Source organism: Chelonia mydas, chromosome 8, assembly GCF_015237465.2.
Source record: "Chelonia mydas isolate rCheMyd1 chromosome 8, rCheMyd1.pri.v2, whole genome shotgun sequence".
Taxonomy (NCBI): Eukaryota; Metazoa; Chordata; order Testudines; family Cheloniidae; genus Chelonia; species Chelonia mydas.
The window spans coordinates 93,909,294-93,930,638 of NC_057854.1; the positions used below are offsets into that span (position 1 = coordinate 93,909,294).

General features: G+C 40.5%; 3 protein-coding genes and 1 long non-coding RNA gene across 11 annotated transcripts in view; 2 read left to right on the forward strand and 2 right to left on the reverse strand.

Annotated features, from left to right (window-relative positions):
* On the reverse strand, window positions 1-10,882 carry LRRC42 (leucine rich repeat containing 42). Of its 4 annotated transcripts, none has more exons than XM_037907308.2 (8): window positions 10,743-10,882; window positions 8,909-9,396; window positions 7,299-7,430; window positions 6,055-6,173; window positions 2,699-2,787; window positions 2,493-2,606; window positions 1,136-1,220; window positions 1-491 (listed from the first exon to the last, which is right to left on the reverse strand). In XM_037907308.2, the coding sequence occupies exons 2-8, from the start codon at window positions 9,379-9,381 to the stop codon at window positions 232-234; spliced, it is 1,272 nt and encodes a 423-aa protein (XP_037763236.1). In that variant the 5' UTR covers window positions 9,382-9,396; window positions 10,743-10,882; the 3' UTR covers window positions 1-231. The 4 variants fall into 4 exon arrangements, with proteins under 4 accessions (XP_037763236.1, XP_037763237.1, XP_043376989.1 ...); XM_037907309.2 differs by lacking the exon at window positions 10,743-10,882 and adding an exon at window positions 10,288-10,435; XM_043521054.1 differs by lacking the exon at window positions 7,299-7,430.
* LOC122461435 lies at window positions 490-2,487 on the forward strand. Its single transcript, XR_006283322.1, has 2 exons — window positions 490-883; window positions 1,435-2,487. It is a non-coding gene; the product is annotated as an uncharacterized LOC122461435 (long non-coding RNA).
* HSPB11 (heat shock protein family B (small) member 11) lies at window positions 10,456-19,815 on the forward strand. Of its 3 annotated transcripts, none has more exons than XM_037907323.1 (6): window positions 10,456-10,593; window positions 13,367-13,478; window positions 15,144-15,250; window positions 16,055-16,123; window positions 18,472-18,515; window positions 18,956-19,815. In XM_037907323.1, the coding sequence occupies exons 2-6, from the start codon at window positions 13,381-13,383 to the stop codon at window positions 19,061-19,063; spliced, it is 426 nt and encodes a 141-aa protein (XP_037763251.1). In that variant the 5' UTR covers window positions 10,456-10,593; window positions 13,367-13,380; the 3' UTR covers window positions 19,064-19,815. The 3 variants fall into 3 exon arrangements, with proteins under 3 accessions (XP_037763251.1, XP_037763250.1, XP_037763249.1); XM_037907322.2 differs by lacking the exon at window positions 10,456-10,593 and adding an exon at window positions 10,798-10,944; XM_037907321.2 differs by lacking the exon at window positions 10,456-10,593 and having other exon boundaries at window positions 13,165-13,478.
* DIO1 (iodothyronine deiodinase 1) overlaps window positions 18,956-21,345 on the reverse strand; it is a 13,873-nt gene continuing 11,483 nt past the window's right edge. For 2 of the 3 annotated variants that reach the window (XM_027824609.3, XM_007062185.4), the window contains one exon: window positions 18,956-20,910. In XM_027824609.3, the coding sequence (XP_027680410.1) occupies window positions 20,845-20,910 (66 nt within the window). In that variant the 3' untranslated portion in view covers window positions 18,956-20,844. The remainder of the gene's footprint in view (window positions 20,911-21,345) is intronic. The other variant, XM_043521061.1, reaches the window with a different exon arrangement.

Here is a 21,345-nt window from a genome sequence, read left to right on the forward strand (position 1 = left end):
TTAAGGATGACAAAATTTATTTGAAAAAATTATTATGTATAGAAAATATACATTAGAATGATCATCACTCCACCTCTTGGGTCTAGCACTCCCCTCTCCCAACACAAGTAGCTATAATTTGCTGCTATGCTACTGCTGTTTAAAAAATATCTGTCTCCTTTCTCCATACACAAATTCATATTGATACTTCTAACAACTTTACCGCCAGGAAAAAAGGGAAGTCTTTCTGAATCAATAGGTATTCAACAAGTCCCAATCTTCCATGGTCAGGCACGTATGTGTCTGCTTTGAAGTTCGTTCTTTCTCTTGTTCAGTTAAACCTTTCTCTTTATTTTTCTTTAACTGGTGGCTAGCTGCAGCCTCCTTTTTCAATAAAGGGAAATGGCAGTTTTGTACTTTATCCTTATAGAACTGCAAGTTTTCAGAAGCTTTTGCTTTAGTCTGCACCAATGTGCACTTGACTGGTTCTTCTATCCTGCGTCTCTTTCCATCTACAAAAAAACCCAAAACACAGAGTTAAGCCTGCTCTCTACTTCAGTATGTGCTTGGCACAAAAGCTAGTCATCATTTGTTAAGCCATGTTTTAATACACCTACAAATCCTTAATATTTAGAAATAAAATCAATTTTTCAATATTTGGTTGTATTTAATCAATACAACACATAAGATTGTTTTATATTACTCATTATTTTTTGTTGGGAAATGTGCTAATCATATTACAAAGGGAGGATTTTGTGCTTAACTTAATCACTTTGTACAAGTCAGATGACCAAGCTGAAAATGACCTGAGTCACCAGATTCCACGTGCTTCAAGAACTAACCCAAAACCCACTGAGGCCAACAGACTCCCATTGGTTTCAACGCACTTGAGCTCAAGCTGTCAGTGAGTTGGATTTACCTAAGTCATATTCCATCAGATAAAAAAATATATATTCACTAAAAGCAAGGTCCATCACTTTTTAGATATTTTGTAACTTTAAAGATGTTGTATAAGTGAAAAACGCTCAGTTTCACAAGTGGCTGCAGGTGTACATTCAATATGCCACTATTTGGTTGTTTTTTTAAATAAGTTTAGTGTAAAAATAATGTACAAATTTAATGAACAAGTTATTCAGAACCTCACACAGTTACATACAGAAGTGTTGAGCTGCTGTTCTGGACTTCAAGTTTTCCTTGGGCTTGACGGTTTTCATAGCTAACTGCTCCCACTGCAACACTGTCTGAAACATGATTTAAATTATTTTGAATGATTTTCTTAAAGGAAATCATCATCAGAAACAACTCTACACCTTACTCTTTAGCTTTTTTATGCCTTATTACCCGTCAGAGATGACTTATACAGCAACACTAGTTTTCAGTAAAAGCTTTTAGTATTAGCTACCTAAGTAAAATATTCCTTCCTCCAATTCTTACGAATACTATCTTATCAAACAGGAATTCTGATGTATATACGAAGCAAGATGAAGGACCGTGGAGAAACAGAAAAACACCTGCAGCTAACGTGTCCCCTTACAACACTTCCATTACAGTAGGAGTCTCTATGGTTGTGATTCTCCTCTTACACGCGGAGCTTCTGTATGGGCAGCTTTAAGCTGCATTATAGAACACTGAGCCACGTTTGGATGGTATGGCACACACACAAGTCGCACCAGTTTAACTAGACTGATTTAAAATCAATTTAATTAAACTAGTGCAACTTTCCTCCCACAGACATGGTATTAGACTTGGTCTACACTTAGAAGTCAGGTCAACATAGCTATCTCAGTCAGGGGTGTGAAAAAACTACACCCCAACAGATGTAGCTATGCCAGCCTAATCCCAGGGTAGACGCAGCTATTTCAATGAATGAATACTTCCATCAACATAGCTACCATTGTTCAGGGAGGTAATGTTTCTATACCACTGCAAAACCCCTTCAGTTGCTGAAGGCTGTGTCTACGCTGTGCGGTCATGCTGGCATAGTTATCGGGATGTGGCTATGGCAATACAGTCTCTGTAGTATAGATATACCCCAGTCTGTTACAATGAAATCCCTGCAATTGCGATTTCCCTAACAGAAGGGTAAACAAAGTGTGCCATACCATCCAAATGTGGCTCAGAGTTCTATAATGCAGCTGAAAGCTGCCCATACAGAAGCTCCAGCATGCAATGCTTCATTTTGCTTCAAGTGACCTCACTGGGTGCACGCAGAGACTTTCCAGTCTGAGCACATTATTTGACAAAGTGAGAATACCTGCACTCTGCTTTATTCTCTGCAAAGGTAGGTTTGATCCTGGCTATCAGCAAACAGTCAATGCAACCTCTGGATACTTCCTCTGGCATGTAAGAATGCAGAACATGTTCATTCTCTAAGCTCTTTAACATCTGTTTTCTCAGAATTAAGTACTAAAAAGATATAGAACCTCACTGGGTGAAATGACTTGTGACTGAAAAGGACAAATATTTTGGTTTGGTGGAAATTAAAACAACAAACAAACAAAAAATGAACATACCTGCTCTGCCCATCCTTCTGTTTTGCAGTTACTATGATCAAATTCTTTCAGAGGCACTTTTGAATGAACTAAGCTTATTTGGGTCTGGAGCCTCTGAATGACTGCCTTAACATCCTAGTGGAAAAAGAATATAAAGCAGATTGTGTAGAAGAGCATTTGATCATGCTGTAAATATGTAACAGACTTGGGTGGAAACTCTGTTTTACCTTGAGTCCTGTTTCAGAAATATCCAAATAATTCAGCTTCTTGAAAGAAAAAAGGTACCCAATTCCCATATCAGTGATTTCAGGGTTACCTATAAAATCAAAAAAGATTAGATTAAGTTGCATGACTATAGAAGTGTGTCCTGCAAAACGGATTTTTTTAAAGTATTAAGATGTAGGCGTGAAAAAAAGACAATATAAATGTTATACTAGCAAGCAACCAATTATTCCCCTGGTAAATATTTTATAAGCTATTCTGGCACATTTCTATTAACATGCTCCATGTTTTGAAAGTTATTTGAAACTGATTTTTTTTTCCTCTTCAGAGCAAAATTAAGCTTTCATAGATCGCTTCAATTAGGTTAAGCATTATAAATGAATAAGCCATACTTGTGCATATGTAAATACACATTTATTGCACACGAAAACTAATGTTCTTTTAATGTAAGGTTTCAAAGTCAAGCACCAAAAGATAGGAAATGCCAGTGTTGAGGCTGCCTGTGCAACCTTAATCCAGTCCCCTGGGGTGTCTGCATTATGATCCAGTGTTTAATTACATGGTTGCATATTTTTCATTCAGCGCATGGAAAGGAGGCTGCTCACTTAATGAGCAACTATTCAATATTTTCTTTTCTCCTTGTTCAATGTGTGGCCCTATACTTTATTTACTGCATAATATTCAAACCTATTCTGAAGACAGAATTATTTTTCTCATGAGCTTTCCTATGGCACTCATCACAATAGTATGAGTACTTCACACATTTGTTAATATTCACAACATCCCTGTGAGAAGAGGGGGAATTATTATCCCCATTTTACAAATGAAGTACTGAGGCACAGAGATTAAGGTCAAAAGTATCCATGCCTTTTGAGTGGCTAATTTGAAACAACTAGGACCTGATTTCTGAAACTATTTAGCATTATATAGCATTTATATAGTCAAAGCTCCCAGTGACTTCAGTTGTAGCTGTGAATGCTCAGCACTTGTGTAAGCCAGTCACAAGGGTCTCAGGTCAGGCACCCAGAGAATGAGGAACATGCAAGGAAGTAGTCACCTGTGAAAAATCTGACTTTTAAATGACTTGCCCATTATCACACAGGGACAGAATCCAGTTCTCCAGCGCTGTATTCAACTACCTTAACTGAGAGACTGTCCTTTCTCTTTCTGTAGCCTCCTGCCTCATTCACTACACATCTTCCAACTTTTGCAAATGAAGCAGGAATCTGACAGACATCAGTCTCTTTCAAAATACAACCCTGACTCATCCCCAGAGCAGGTCCAGAGCATGCACTGAATGAGGCAGGGGTGCTGTGAGAAAAAAAAATAGTAAGTGCTCATGTAATTAAAGACTATCATACTGCATACTCACAAGGGGACCAAATTAGGGTTACACAGACAGGAAACATCAGAATTAAGGCTAACTTTTGAGTGCTTGACTTTGCAACCTGAAGTGTTTTTTAAAGTAGCATTTTGTGTGCAATTTTTTTAGGTTTCCAAAAATAGCAAAATGGAAAAAAAATTGAATCAGACAGCTTCCTCCTTCATACTGCCTGGTCCAGTGGGGGGCAGCATTGAGACCACAGGGGAGACAGGCTCCCTGATCTCACTTCAGGTGCTTAGACCCAGCACGGCACAAAGCTGCAATTGCAGGGAAGGTTCTACTCAGCTCCAGGTTGAAGCATGCTCAGTGCAGATGCAATTTTAGGGAATTTAACTGCTAAATCTAAAAAAAGCGTTCAGTGAGCATGTGCAAACTGTAATTTTTCAAAGGCTTATAACTTGGCCAAATCTGGGCAGATTTTCACATGGTCAGCAAAAGGCCCATCTCTCACCAAGGGCCCCTATCTTCCAAATTTCAGGTCTCTGTCCAGAGCATGGAGGTGACAGAACTTTTCAAAGCAAAGGTAGCCAGAATTTTTTTAACATGGGCAAAACAACGTTTTTCCCTAGCCTTGTTCTTGGAAATGGCTGAATGATTCTGGCTGAAGTTGTCCAGAAGAAATTAGCCTAAATCAGACACTGAGCATACAATATTTCACCCCAAATGGATAAAATATGGTAAAGTTATGAGCAACTGAGAACACATGATAGGAAGTGACAGGCAACCTTCATAACAGGTGGTGCTGTGAGCCCCATCTATAATCAGTACCCTCTGTTAATGTCAAGTCCTGAAAGTTTTCTTTTGATGTTGTATTTGAGACTAAGATGACGGTCACCTTAGTGCCTGGCTACGCTTGCAGTTGTAGAGCGCTTTGAGTTAAACCAGCCTTTGGAGAGCACAGTAGGAAAAGCGCTGCAGTCTGTCCACACTGACAGCTTCAAGCACGCTGGCGTGGCCACATTTGCGGCACTTGCAGCAGCATTGGGAGCAGTGCATTATGGGCAGCTATCCCAGCATGCAAGTGGCTGCAATGTGCTTTTCAAATGGCGGGGGGGGGCTGGAGTTAGACAGGGAGTGTGTTGTGTGTATGGGGGGGGAGAGTGGGTTTTTGGGAGTCTGAGAGCATGTCAGCATGCTGTCTTGTAAGTTCAGACAGCAGCAGATCCCCCCTGCCTCTCTCTCTCACACAGCATTCCACACTAATGGCTTGCTTTGTCTCAGAGCAGATAAGCAGCCGGCTGTCAGAAATGGAGCTTTCAAAGGGCATTTCCGTATTTCTACAGCCGATTCCAAACAATGACAAGAGTGGCCACTTGACTTTAGGGGAAGCAACACCTCATTCACACTGGCGCTGCGGCGCTCCAGCGAGGGCGCAACAAACGTTATTCCACTCGCCGAGGTGGAGTACCAGCAGCACTGTAGCCGCGGAGTCAGAGTGCTCTACGTGCCTTGCCAGTGTGGACAGGTAGTGAGCTAGTGCGCCCGGAGCTCCTTTATTGCGCTGTAACTTGCAAGTGTAGCCAAGCCATTAGTCTTGTTCTCCGTGTAAAAAGTTTACATGTCGAGTAGTGACCACCCTAGCAGAAAGACTAAACAAAGGATGATACTGTTAGGTTCATGTCATATTTAGTAGTAGTAAAATACAAAACTTAGATTATAAATTTAGTACTGAGTCACTCAGCTTGGATATTGACGAGTCTGAGTTCCATTTTGGAATGCATAAATGTTCATTTAAATGCTGTATTTATGCCAATCAAGGGCCTGATTCTGCTTTCACTGACTTCAGTGCAGCAGGATAAGGCTATAGGTGCAACATGTGGCTTCTGGCAAGTTGTCGATGAAGTCCTTGTTTGGACTCCTGATACAGGGGCTAATTTTGAACAATTGTCTGCTTTCAATATTCACTTGGAGGAACCCTAGATGAGAAATAACAATGTTTTTCTAAATTTAAATTATGAGGCACTTTGACACACTTACAAGACAAATCTAATACAGACAGATTTTCAAGTCCCCTTTTCATCACTCGAACTGGTGCTGTCATTTTGCGAAGGCCTGCATCTGACAAACAATTATCCTTCAGGAGGAGCCGAGTTACACTAGGATAAGGAATGTAAAGTTAGTTTGTAAAGGAATAATTTCAAAGTTTTTAGTAAAATTATTAGCATTTCATGTGAAAAGTCTACAATCTTCCCCTAACACCTGCTCAATCTACCACTCCTTTGCTGATATTAAAAGGACCAATAAAACAAGAGGCCTCTTTGGTATTTTCCCTGTTGCCTCTGAAGGCTCTGCTGAAGCAATTACCTAACAAACTATTGCCAAAGTTTCACTGACACAGGCAACACTGGAACACAACAGCTTGCTGACAGGGGCAATAAGATTCTTTGTAACTAGAAGTTAAGGACAATTAGGCTTGTCAATTTCAAACCCATTCAAAATTGGAGAAAGAAAATCCTTGCTTGACATATAGGAAAGGACAAAATTGGTAGGAGATACAAGGAAGTATTGCAAACAAGAATAAATGAAATCCCAAAAAATTTATAGATACACTTCCACAGCATCCTTTTAAAAACAACCTTGAATCAAATGCATGGAAGTCTTATGTAGTAACAACAGTTATTAATTCATAAACATAATTAACCTAATAAAGTTCCACAATTTTCTACCTTTTAGATCTCTGGTAGCTTGAAAAGACTGTTATACAAACATTTTAGCAAACACATACTGGACAAAATACGTAAACTAGGAATATCTCAGGCTGACATACTGATTCAGTTAAAACGATTATTTTGATAATGTTTTCTCCCAAAAAATCAATAAGCAAATTTAATAGGGAAAGTCTACAAGAGTTGAAAACTAAGTTTTGCAATATATATTATATTATTATATATTGAGTGTATAATATAAACAGAAAATGAAAAATATACAAAACAATTGGTCTTTATATTGGATAGTAGAGTACTTTTATTTCAAACTTTCATAATTGTAGATCATGTCTAAAGACTCAATACGTGCTTGGTATCATACAATTTGTGTTATTAGTTCTGATGGTTGCTTTTTTCACCTGAAGAAGAGAATTTATAAACAACTAAAAACCCCAATAAAAGTGTTTGTTGCCTGTAAAACTTTCCTTTAAAGAGACAGTGTGATTGTGATTCTGTGAATTTCTTGGTGATGGAAAAGAAAATGCTGGTCAGTTATACATATAAGTAAATTGATACCTAGACAGAGCTTCTTTGGTGATATGTTCTAGCAATTCATGGTTATCTCCAAGTTTACAACAGGAAAGATCCAAGCAGGTCAGCTCCCTGAAAGACTTAATTTCTTCAAGTTTTTCAGAAATAACCAGATATCTGTAAAGAGCAGAAAGCTATCAACGTTTAGATGCACTAAAGGTACAGTCCTAGAAGGTGCCTACTCATATTGGCATAATGCCAGCTGCCATGTGAAAAATGCCCCAAATGAGCATGCTCTCTTCATTATCTACCCAGGCTGCAGCCCATGTGGAACACAAGCTCAAGTACTTAGTGTCTTAGACCAACATTGTGGCTCTTATCTGACTCAAAAAGTACTTTGCTCCATAACTAGTGACTTCAAATTGCAAAGACAGCTATTACAACTAGATCTCAAGCTATATCAGTCCAATTCCGGCAGCACTGCTTGCCAAATGGTAAAATTGATGTTTCATGGCCAAAAACAAAAGCCTTGACTAGAGAAATAAAGAAGACACAAAGATCCTTCAACTGAAGTCATCTTTCACTCATGAAAAGGGCAGTTCATGAGTAGACTGGCAAGAAATGTGATCATTCTGAGGACGAAATGACACCTGGATCACCTGATGTTTTTTATTAAACCTTTCCTGTATTGCTCATGCCACCTTTGGCATCCAAGCCTATATGCTTTGATTTATACTGATTCATACTTAAAGGACTGAAAAGACCATAAACTGTGTGAATGTACAAAAAAAACCCCAACAAATTGTTAGAGCATAGGAAGGTACTTCACCAGGGACAAGGTTTTAGAGGGGCATTATCCTAGTTTAAGCCTTGTAGGGAAAAACTTTTCTTGTTGAGTTAGAACTTGTCCAGAGAAGAGTGGAGAGGGAGAACATCCCTGGTCAAGGTGTATTTAATATTGAGGGCATGCAACACCTCTAGATACAAATAGTAATAAAATGTAATACTAATCTTCTGACTTCAAAACCTGTGATATAATTACAAGGCTATCCTTTTCTCCCCCGTGCCTTGGGGGTACTGATACCCTTAAAATGAAATGCGATAGTAGACATGGAATAGCTCCCTGGGACTGCGTGCTGGAAAGTTTTGCTGGCTACACAAGTCCAAATAAATGTTTAAATACTTATAGAGAAGGGTTTTTATTAGTTCAGACGCAATTTAGTTATTAACATAACACCCCTGTGAGGTATGTTAAGTTAGACAAGCTTGTCTCTCTCACCAACAGAAGGTCCAATAAAAGATATTACCTCACCTATCTTGTCTCTCTAATACCCTGGGACTGACATGGCTAAAACTATCCTGCACCATACAAATGCCAAATGTTAGCATGTTAAAAATTAAGCTGCAGGTTTTATCCTTCAATTCAGGTTGCAGAATGTGTTTGTGTGGATTTGGAGGATTAACTGGCAGTATTATGGGTTCTGCATTACACATAAGAATTAAATCAAGTGCTATTTACCAACAATACTTTATGGAGTGAACAAATATAATTTAATAATCCAAATCAAGAAAATGTTTATATTTAAGTAAAAAAATGAAACACTTAAGCAACAACACTGGCGGAGACTCACATTTACATAACTGAATGCACTTACCTATTCTGTAAACATAATGAACAAAGCACCAGACTTCCATAAGCCTCAGTAAATTTTTGTAGTGCTCTGAGTCCTGTAACTGGTTCTGTGAACTTTTGCCTTGCTTCTGCAGCAGAAAAAAGCTTTTCAGCAATCTGCTCTGGAAAGCCAATCAACGAATCAATATGATCAACATTGTCAGAAATGTAACCCAACACTAGACCGAAGAGAGACTTGGCTGAGTACCGGAGATTGCCCTCCTTAGTATAAGTAAAGATGAAATGATCTGTTCTCTCTCTCCTTGCGCTGTCATCTTCTCTGTTCATACAAAGCTCCACAGAGAATCCTTTGGAAAACAGTCTAAAAGGCCTTGGTTTTGGAGTGGCATTTTTTACAGTTCCAGAACCCTGATTTACCATATACAGGTGCCCATTTTCACGCACATATATTGGGCCTGTATCCAAAACGCTTTCTGACTTGAGGCAGTAAGACATTCCTCTTGACAGTTTCTGCAAAAACAAAATGAGAAATGGATAAATAATTGAAACAAATGATATATATTTCCAAAATAGTCAATTCCAAGTTAATTTCCTTTGGTGCCCTAGGCAGCACATTATAGTGTACCCATACCATACAGTGAAAGCTGCGTATGATACATATACACCTCAGCTGCCAGCAAAACAAATATGGGGACTAGAACTCAGGACTTTTGCTTTAGAACGACAGGTCTTTTCCACACACAAGTACTCCTTGATCAACAGTACAAACATGTTTCAGAGTAGCAGCCGTGTCCATCTGTATTCACAAAAAGAAAAGGAGTACTTGTGGCACCTTCGAGACTAACAAATTTATTTGAGCATAAGCTTTGGTGAGCTACAGCTCACTTCATTTGAGCTTATGCTCAAATAAATTTGTTAGTCTCGAAGGTGCCACAAGTCCTCCCTTTCTTTTTTGTGAGTACTAACATGGTGTTGATCTGATTGCATTTAGCAGAGCACACTGCTTGCTATGCCTTACACACACCACTCAAAAAGAAAAGGAGGACTTGTGGCGCTTTAGAGACTAACCAATTTATTTGAGCACAAGCTTTTGTGAGCGACAGCTCATTACATTACAACTATTGCACACAAATAGTCCTGTACGTTGCATATGGGGCCTGCTCGATAAAATGATGACTGATTAGGACTGAGGCAAATTGTGAGCGCGCCACAGAAGTTTGCCTCGTGCCCCATCTCCTTGCTCAACGCTGCAGGCCTGGCTGCGGGGTTTTCAGGGGCACTGCCATTACACCGGCTGGGCCTGCAAAAGGGGACACTTTGTCTGCAGGCACCATCGCCTGGCAGCGGCATGCCCAGGGGTCGGCGTCTGCCCCTTTCGGCGGCGTGGAGCAGCAGCAGCACCTGGCTTTGTCTGACGCCGGGATGGGCTCGGCGCAGCCACCTGGCGGCCGCGGGCGGTCGGCGGCTGTTTTCTGGGATGCAACAGGCGCTGCCCGGCCCCAGGGGGGCTTCTGCGCGGAACCTTTCCCCCGCGCGGCGTCTGCTGCCCCTCTGCACGGGGCCCGGGCGCAGGGCGCAGAGCCCGGCCCGCGCAGCCCTGGCCCGGCGCTGGCCGCGCGCGGCTAGGCCCCCTCAGCCGCCCGGTGCCCACATCCGGCGGGGGGACGTTCGGGCCGCTCCAAGGCCTGGCCCCTTCCCCTTGCCGGGGTAGGTTCGTGCCCCGCCCCCCCCGCTCCTGGCGGGGCAGCGCCCCCTTCCCTGGGCCCGCCCCGCGGGGTCCGTCGCTCCGAGCCCGGGGCTCTCGCGGGCGCTGGGAAAGTTTCCCCGAGCCCCCCCAGCCCGAACCCCCGGCCTACCTGCCCCCGCTCGGCGCGGCCGCTCGCAGGGCCCGGGCTCGACACAGGCCAGTCCCGCCCCGGGAGCGCCCCGGGGCCACAAAGGGGAGAGCGGGGGCGCGCCGGGGGAGCTGAGCGAGGGGAGCGCGCGCGCTCGCGCGGGCAGAGAGAGCCCGCGGGAGCCCCAGGCGGGAGCGCGCGGCGTCTCCGCCCGAGACAAGAGGCGAGTCCCTGGGCCAGGGGCGGGGACCCAGGGGAGATAGGGGCTGGGGTGACAGGGTAATAGAGGGGCGTGGGGAGGGGCTGTGGGAGAGAGCCCGGAGTATGGGGGTGTGGGAGGGGCCCCGGGCATGGGGAGGGGGCTCTGGGATTTGGAGGGGATGTGGAAAAAGAAAAGGAGGACGTGTGGCACCTGAGAGACTCACCAATTTATTTGAGCATGAGCTTTCGTGAGCTACAGCTCACTTCATCGGATGCATCGGGGCACTGGGAGGGGGCTTGGATTTGGAGGGGACATGGGGAGGCGCTGAGGAGATGTGGGGCATTGGGAGGGGCTCTGGGATTTGATGGGGACATGGGGAGACGCTATGGGGATGTGGGGCATTGGGAGGGGTCTTTCGGATTTGAAGGGGACATGGGGAGGCGCTGAGAGGATGTGGGGTATTGGGAGGGGCTCTGGGATTTGGAAGGGACATGGAGAGGGGATGTGAGGTATTGGGAGGAGTTCTGGGATTTGGAGGGGACATGGGGAGGCGCTGAGGGGATGTGGGGCATTGGGAGGGGCTCTGGGATTTGATGGGGACATGGGGAGACGCTATGGGGATGTGGGGCATTGGGAGGGGTCTTTCGGATTTGAAGGGGACATGAGGAGGCGCTGAGGGGATGTGGGGTATTGGGAGGGGGCTTGGATTTGGAGGGGACATGGGGAGGCGCTGAGGAGATGTGGGGCATTGGGAGGGGCTCTGGGATTTGATGGGGACATGGGGAGGCGCTGAGAGGATGTGGGGCATTGGGAGGGGCTCTGGGATTTGGAAGGGACATGGAGAGGGGATGTGGGGTATTGGGGGGGCTCTGGGATTGGGAGGGGACATGAGGAGGCGCTGAGGGGATATGGGGTATTGGGAGGGGGCTTGGATTTGGAGGGGACATGGGGAGGCGCTGAGGGGATGTGGGGCATTAGGAGGGGGTCTCTCGGATTTGATGGGGACATGGGGAGACGCTATGGGGATGTGGGGCATTGGGAGGGGTCTTTCGGATTTGAAGGGGACATGGGGAGGCGCTGAGGGGATGTGGGGTATTGGGAGGGGGCTCTGGGATTTGAAGGGGACATGGGGAGGCACTGAGGGGATGTGGGGTATTGGGAGGGGGCTCTGGCATTTGGAGGGGACATGGGGAGGCGCTGAGGGATGCCAGGAGATGATGGAGGTTAGTATAATTGCCCTGTCCCTCATATTTTCCAAAGCTTGGACTAGTGTAAATTTAAATTAAGTGATGGACATCCTGTCCCATGGGAAATTATTCCAGAGTCAACCTCACCCCTTTAGGAAACCTTTTTTGTGATTCAGCCTAAATTATCATGTGCTCAGTTTCATCCCACTATTCTTAGATTCCTCCATTGACATCCCTAAATGATTCTTCTCCCTCTTTGTTTGTTACCTTTCCCAACACTTGCAGGTGATTATCCACCCTAGTCATTGTTCTATTAAATATTCTTGAATAAGGCCTTCCAGTCTCCTAATTATTGTTGCCATTCCCTGAATTCCTTGCAAACTGTTTATAACTTTTTGGTGTTCAGCTCCCCACAACTGAATCCGTTATTTCTGTTGTCTCAGCAATGCCATATGGAGAGAATCTATTAGTTCCCTGTTCTGTGACATAATGCCTCTGTGTATTCAGCTCAAAATGACACTGACTTTTTTTAGATGTCTTATCACCCTGCCAGCTCACATATAATTCATTGTTCACTCTCATGACAAAGACCCAGGACCTCTACCCACATAGATCTCATTGCAGGATTAGGGTCCAAAATACCTACAATCGGGAAAGAAATGGGGAAACTGAAGAGATACCGAGGAAATAGGGGGAATACCAGAAGGGAAAAGGCATACTTTAACTTATAAAGATATTTATTGCAAGGCTTAACTATTTTTTGTAAAGTTCTCTGGGATTTCTATAGAAAAGCACAAAGTACTATAATTATATATTATCATTTATTAGGGGTTTGGTTACTTTGGCAGCACTACAGCAAACACTCATGATTTTAAAAAGTATTTTTACTTAAATCCTTGTCACTATATTTCTTAATTAGAACGTAGGAGTTTTTGACTATGTAAAGTGCATTTTCAGTCTTTTAATAAAGAATACAATTAGAAATGCAAGCAGCTACTCTTACTTTAGAACTGGAACTATTTGTGGGCAGCAGTGTGGTGTGAGGGGACTGTTTTGACTGTAACTCAAGAAATATCGGTTGTTGAATCATAGAGATCTTAAAAGAGACAGACTAGACTGTTGCTCATAAGAGTGTAACATGGTTTCTCTGAATTCCTGTTAGGGACTGAATTTGGCTGCTAGGCAACAAGAGGACAGACACTCCCATTCAGTGATATTCTAAGAACATTCTTTTGGTTTTTTTTAATCTCATGCAGGCTAACAAGAAAGGATGAAATCAACAGACCTTTGCCTTAGCTCTGCAGGGGCTGAAGTTGTTCTAGCCACATCAAGTGATGAAAAATACCCCCCTGAAAACATCATTGATGGGTAAGATTTGATTTTTGGTTCTTTATGTAAGTCAAGGTTGTTGGAGAAATAAAGTGCTTTGGTGTCATTAACATTCATTTGTTCTTTCACTGGATTTTATGCTATTACGTTTTTATATTACATTACATTAAAAGAACATTAAGGTGGCAAAGTGAAGCACTCAAAAGTGAGGAATTACCAAAATTAAGGTTGCCAGTGCAACTTTACTTTGGTCCCTGTATGTATATGCATTATATGATACCGTATTTAATTATGTGACCACAAACTATTTTTCCACAGGACACGTGCCTTAATCAGTGCACAGGATGGACAGTACTCACTTAATGCACAGCTATTCAATATTTGTTTTTATCCCTGTTGTTCAGTTGTTTGTGGCCCTATGCCTAATTTACTGCACGTCTGGGACTGGGCAACAGGGGATAGATCACTTGTTAATTGCCCTGTTCTGTTCATTGGCTACTGTTGGAAGATAGGCTACTGGGCTAGATGGACCATTGGTCTGACCCGTTATGGCCATTCTTATGTTCTTATTAATTTCCTTATGGATTTTTCTGTGGTGTTCATCACTATAGTATCTGAATGCTTCACAAATAGTCCTTAATTTTCACAACATCCCTGTGAGATGAGGGGGCATTATTATCATCCCCATTTTACAGCTAGGGAATTGAGGCACACAGACAGTAAGGTAAAAAATGTCCAGTAATTGTGGGTGCCTAATAGAAGACACATGTGGCTTGATTTTTCAAAGTACTTAATATTTTATTGCACTTTATGTGTTCAAAGCACATCTTCCACTGATTTCAGTTGCAGCTGTGAGTGCTCAGTCCAGTGAGTGCTCAGTGAGTGCTCAGTCCAGGATCTAAAGTTGGCACCTAGAAAATGTGGAATCACACTTGCCATCTGTGAAAAGTTTGGTTTAAGTGACTTGACGAGCATCACCTAGGAAATCTATGACAGAGGTAGGGATAGAATCTGTTTCTCCAGGGCAGCATTCATCTGCCTTATATAAGACCATCCTTTCTATTCCTACAGTCTTCCACTGCATTCACTAGACACCTTCAACGTCTGCAACAAATGAAGCAGGGATCCTACAGACAACAGCTTCCTTCACTGCACAATCCTGATTCATTCCCAAAGCACCATCCATCTTGTGCACTGAATGAGGCAGGGGTTCTGCAGAAAAATAGCATGTAGTCATGTAACTAAGACTGTATCATAATGGGTGGGTCAGACGTGGTGTAATGTGCAGGTATGAATTGTCTAACTGCCAGAATTTGTTGTTGTTATTGAGGGAATGGGAAATGCAGCAGAAAGGAGAAGGGAGGGAATGACAATGAAGCTAATCTAAATAGGATCTTTCTAGGTGAGAGTCACTCAAACCCAAATTTTAGACAGGCTATTGAACTGAGTGGCCAATGAGAAGTCAGATTCAAGAATCTGAGAATATTCTGTGATGAACAAACTTGCAAAGTAAAGGAAATAGAGGCTGTTTGTAGGAGAAAAAGAAGATATGGTAAACACTGATATTGTAATGAATCTTCAGATGTATATTGTTCCTTTTCAAAGGAGCCTAAATAGAAATTACTTTGCAGATCTCATTCTTTCACAAATATATCGTACTTAATGTAACAAATAAAAAGTTGTGTTGCTTTTTCTTAACAACAGAAGTTCAGAAACATTTTGGACAACAACAGGAATGTTCCCCCAGGAATTCATTATTAGTTTTCATAAATGTGTAAAAATCAGCAAACTCACAATTCAGTGTTACTTAGGTAAGAACACAATGTATTTTCATGTTTTAATTTTCATAGTAGTATCACATTCTGCAGCTAATAGTTTAAAAAATAATCCACAAGAATGTAGCTAAGACAGCAAACCAGTGATCCTTTGAGTCCAGTATGTTGCATGGCCCAACTGGGGAAGCAGGATATGCTGGAGAAAGATGAACATCTTTCCTAATAGTGCATTATATCATTATGATATATTGAGGAAGAGAATTATTTTTCCCGATTTGAGCTAGTGATTGATTTATGCCTTGAAGCATGAGGATAAATTGACCCGATAATTTTAACCTAGCTAATGTAACTTTATTGTACTATTTATCTTATAAATGATGATAATTAATAATTTGCTTCAAACACTTCAGTAAATTATGTTTCATCAAAAAGTATATTCTCTTTATCTGTTTTGAATGTGTTGCTTTTTAATTTCATAGTATGAACTTCTATCTCCTTTGTTTACATTTTGTCAAATTTCTGTAATCATGTGAGAAAAGATATTATAAAAAAGAAAAAGAAGTATTGTGAACCCAGGAACTAGGAACTCAAGCTTTAGCTGATTTTGGGCAAATCACTTAAACTTTCTTCTTCAGTTTCCCCACCTGTAAAATGAGGATGATGATAAGATTACCTACATACCCAACAGGATACTGTTAACAAACTAACGTTGGTAAAATTCTTTGAAGATGAAAAGTCATACATCATGTTAAGTACTTTTGTTATTAGTAAAACAGTAATATGAAACTAGGTAGACTTCAGTGCTCAGTCTATGCTGATTTCTTTTTAAATATATTTTAGTGCGGAGTTTGAGGATTGAGAAAAGCTTATCTAAAGATCCAGTAGATTTTGAAGTGTGTACTGAAAAAGGTAAGTAATCAAATGTGGAGCAGCTCTGATTGGGTGGAAATTATGTTGGCCTTTATGTATTTGCTCATTGTCTTAATATTTCTACACCTTTAGAAGAATAAAGTTTATAACATTTGTTTGGCATACTGGAAAGGATTGTGATTGGCTGTTTTTATTACTATGGACATAATCCATAAAAAAATGAATATTCCATTAATGTTACCAGAGTGATATACTGGAAAACCACGTTAAAATTATATGTGAAAAAACAGTGTGACTTGAAACAGTATAGCAATAGAACTGCCTTGTTGAGAGAGTTAAAATATTTTCCAGAGCACAACAATCTATATCAGGATAATGTTAAATGGGTTCTGCTGTGTGCTCAGTAGGTATTTGAGGATAGGGGCAGAGGTTAATCTTTGTTTGCGAACTTTCATTCTTTTGTTAGTTTCTCTCAACCCTGAGTTTTGTAAATTTAGGTTTATATTTGAATGTTCATTATTTAAACTATCAGGAAACCCTGTTTTGTTGTTTAAAAAAAAAAAAGCATAAACTGTTATACAAGTACTTTCCTTATCTGAGTGGTCCCATTGATTTCAATAGGGCCCTACCAAATTCTTGGCCATGAAAAACATGTCACGGACCATGAAATATGGTCTCCCACTGTGAAATATGGTCTTTTGTGTGCTTTTACCCTATGTTATACAGATTTCATAGGGGAGACCAGCATTTATCAAATTGAGGGTCTTGACCCAAAAGAGAGTTGCAGGGGGGTTGCAAGGTTATTTTAGGCGGGTCACGATATTGCCACCCTTACTTCTGCACTGCCTTCAGAGCTGGGCAGCTGGAGAGCAGCGTCTGTTGGCCAGATGCCCAGCTCTGAAGGCAGCACCCCGCCAGGAGCAGCCCAGAAGTAAGGGTGGCAATACCGTACCATGCCACCCTTATCTCTGCCTGCAGAGTGGGGCAGCCAGAGAGTGGTGGCTGTTGACTGAGGGCTCAGATCTGCAAGGAGCAGTGAAGTAAGGGTGGCAATACTATACCATGCCATCCTTACTTCTGTGCTGCTGCTGGCAGCAGCTCCGCCTTTGGAGCTGGGCTCCTGGCCAGCAGCTGCCTCTCTCCAGCTGCCTAGCTCTGTAGGCAGCACCACAGCCACCAGCAGTGCAGAAGTAAGGGTAGCAGTATCGCAACCCCCTTTACAATAACCTTGCAACCCCACCCCCAACAACTCCTTTTCGGGTCAGGACATCTACAATTACAACACCATGAAATTTCAAATTTAAATAGCTGAAATCATGAAATTTATCATTTTTAAAATCCTATGACCATAAAATTGACCAAAATGGACTGAATTTGGTAGGGCTCTATATATAAATGTTTGCAGGATTGGGCTCTGTGTTGGCTCCTTTGACATCAAGTGAGAATGGTGGCATAATGAAAACTAGAATAGCAGAAAGTTTAAAATGTTAGCTATATTTTATATCACAGAAATTGAGTCATATAGTTTTTGACATTTAATAAACCTTTGTCTAGAAAGACAAAGGCTTTGATCCTGCCAATGCTTATGAGCCCTAAAGTTAAGCATGTGCATAAGTGTTTGCTGGATTGAAGCCTTAGCCAGTCCACAAATAATACTAAAACACTGAAAGTATGATGATGATGAGCTCTTTAAACTGTGTAACCATATGCCACATGTAAGAAAAATGGAAAAAATTAAATCCTGTGATAAGATTAAGTGTTCATTCCTGTGTCTCTGAATTATATTTAGTGTACTGAGGATGTTACGAAGAACTGTGCCTAACAATATGGGGTCTTGATCTCAGTTTGGCCCTTTATGTCCTATTCAAACAGGCATAACTTAATTCTAATCTCAGCTATGTCACTGATTCACTCTGTCACCTGAGGTGGGCTATTTAACCTCGCTCTCTGATTGCCCAGCTATAAAATAGGGCTATTTTATTATTTATGTATTTATTATTCGTATTACCTATATTCCATAAATGACAATTGTGAGGATTAATTGTTTGTACAGTACTTTGAAGATATAAATTACTATATATGTGCTAAAAGTACTACTTGTACATTTTATCTAATACTCAAAAATTAAAAGCATATTTGAGTAGTATAATGCAACACAGTTTTTTATGTCCCATTGGAACATTTAAAAAACCAGTTTAATTGTTTGTATATTTAAATTGGAACATTACTAAAATGGTTTGTATTCTTTAATCAGCTTTTTAATAATTTTTGCATACAGTGTAAACTCACAATCCTTAACTTCCAGGAACTTTCAAGTCCAGTAGAAACTTATCACAGCATTGTGTATATATATTAACTCATTGTTTGATATAAAATTTATTTTCTAGATTTACAATACACAGAAGGGGCGCTTCAAATGGAAGAATTTTATGTGAGTACATTCAACATGCAGCATTAGTGCCACATGTAATAGGGGTGGATAGACTAGTTAAAAATGCCTTCAATTCGCGCAACTCAATACATGTTATTTTAGAGGTTTGGATACATCCCTAGGTCTTGGATATGTGCTTCTACATTATGGTATAAAAATCCATATAGCTAGAGCTCCTAACTTTGCTAAATATCTATCTGAAGAAGTGTGGTAATCTCTCTTGGTCCAGCTATTGTCTTCAAAGTTTCATGAGTTCCAGGTATTCAAAGGAAAGAGAAGGGCTATTTTGGATTCCTCTAACCCAAGAAAGCTCTGAAAACTGACATGCAGAAATGTCCTGATCCTTCTGTTATATTTTAAATGTTAAATTTCTTTGCAGAAGCTTGTTAAACATTTATATTATTACAATGAAAATAATAAGCTCCTTTTCTCTTCTACAGCTTCCTGAATTCCAAGCAACCTACTTGCGATTCATCATCAAATCTGCCTTTGATCATTTTGTTTCAGTGCACACAGTGATGGCAGAAGGAGTAGCAGAAAATATTTAATATCAAATTTACACAATTGCCTCAAATATTTTGTAATGATATTTGTAGCATAAAGGATATATTTATTATTCAAACATTATATTAAAATGGATTTTTAAAATATGGCTCCAGTATGTTCCCCCCCCCCAGCAATTTAATGTGTAATGCAGTACAACCATTAACTCTGATAATACCTTTGTAGTTTTCCAATGTAGAGTACAAATGAAGAATTGCTTTTTGCTTAACCACTAACATACGAGTATAATTGATTCCACTTCTGAATTGCAATATGTTGATATTAAAAGGCTGTTTAAGATACATTGTTTTAAAATGCCATTGAATATTTGTTTCTCTGTAAAATATTTCCCTCACAGAAAAAATAAAAGTGTGAAATATTCAAACTTGAGGTCATTCCCCCAACCCTAAAAGAAGTCCTTCCAAAATTCATTAACATCAGCTGAGGACCCTAGGTAAGAAAAGAGGATGATTATAACTTCTACTGAAATATTTAAATACCAAGCTGAAGCCACTCGAGATGGTTTAATATATTTTAATTGCTCCTATTTAGCTCATTGCCTCTATAAATATTTTCTCAAATCAGGTCACAGCTGCCTTTGCTTTATGCTATGACTGTCATAAACAAATATTAATAGAACCAATGCTGATGTACATTAATACAAATTGTTTCATTCATAAACCTGCTGGGGTGTGTGCAAGTGAACATTTAGAAAAACTGCCTGTAAATAATAATCTTTTTTTTTTTTAAACAGGGATCAATGTGCAATCATTTGTTTTGTTTGCTAATACACTACTCCAACATTCATCCAAGCCATTTGTATGGCTTTTAATTAGTAATATTTATTTTATAGATTTCAGTTTCAAAAAGTACTTCAGTGACGAGTTATAACACGTTGTACCATTGCTGTCTCAGTGATACTGAATATTATCTGAATCTGTTGGCACCAGGATGCATTACTAGTAAAGTTTCACTGATAAGGCCACGTTTCAAAACTCAAAAGGATTAATCTTGCAGTCCTAAAGCAGGCAAAAAACTCCCATTAATCTCAGTGGGAATTTTACCTTCATCAGAGCTGAAGGATTGGGCACTAAATTAGAGGTGCGTTCAGTGGAATAAAATATATTTTTTCTTTCCACTCACTATTTCATATTTTAATTACAAGAAATCTTGAGCTAATCAAGGTGTAGAGAATATAGACACAATTTATTTTCTGTTATTTAATATTAAGTTTTATTATATCAGATGCTACCTAAACTAATTAAGGATGGGTGTATGAAAGCCATTACACATTTGGAGTAACATCAGGGATTTTTTTTAGAGACAAGTAATTTCACTATATGAAAAATTTTGGACCAAGGGTGTATGAACAGGGTAGTGACGAAACCTATAAAAACACTTTTTTGATTTCTGTACTCCTGTTATTCTCTCTTTCTGTTTTGTTTTACTTGTATTTCCTGTATGCTGACCTGTAGCTGATGGGTACATCTATGACTCCATATCTGGGCTAACATTCTTAGAGAGCTTTTCCATTAATTTCAAATGGTGTTGAATCAAGCCATATTGATGTCTGATTCTTGAATAAGGTGTAACTCATACTATATCCTTGTCTACCCATTTTCTTTTTCTCTTGGGTGAGTATATATTCTTTTTAACCTCTGATTTCTATAATTATTTTAAAATAAACAGCAGTAAAAATATATTTTAAAAAAGGCCAAAGTAAGTTGTTCAGTGACCACATTTTCCAGATAGACCACTTTATTTTTGGGGCTTCTGATTTGTTCACCTATTTTAGTTTTTCCAAGATTGCACGTATGTCCTGTGGATGGTAATTCCAAGGTCCCACTCCACCCTGTAAAGTAAATAAAATACAGGATTGTTCAGATATACTCTATGGGGGAGTCTCCAGTGGTGCATAGTTGGCATGGCCATCTCCTGCCACACTCACCCAAAAGCCCAGGTGCAGGAGCAGGAGTGACCTGAGTGTGTTGCACTGCAACTGTGTTCAGCTGGTAGATGAACCCTTGAGACCCATTTCCAGCTGTGCATAGGTTAGAGCAGCTTGCAGCAGAGCCAGGTTAGAGCAGCCTGCTCCAGAGCCCGCTAGATCATCAGGGAGCCTTAAGTGGCTGCCTAATGGCCACACTGTCTTCCGCACCAAGCAGAAACAGTACAGTAGAGAGTCTGTCTTAAAGTCTTGTGTACAAACTTTTAGATCTATATCAGTATAGTAAATTACACAGTAAAATAAGGTTTTAACTACTAGAAAGTTTAATGCTGAAACTTG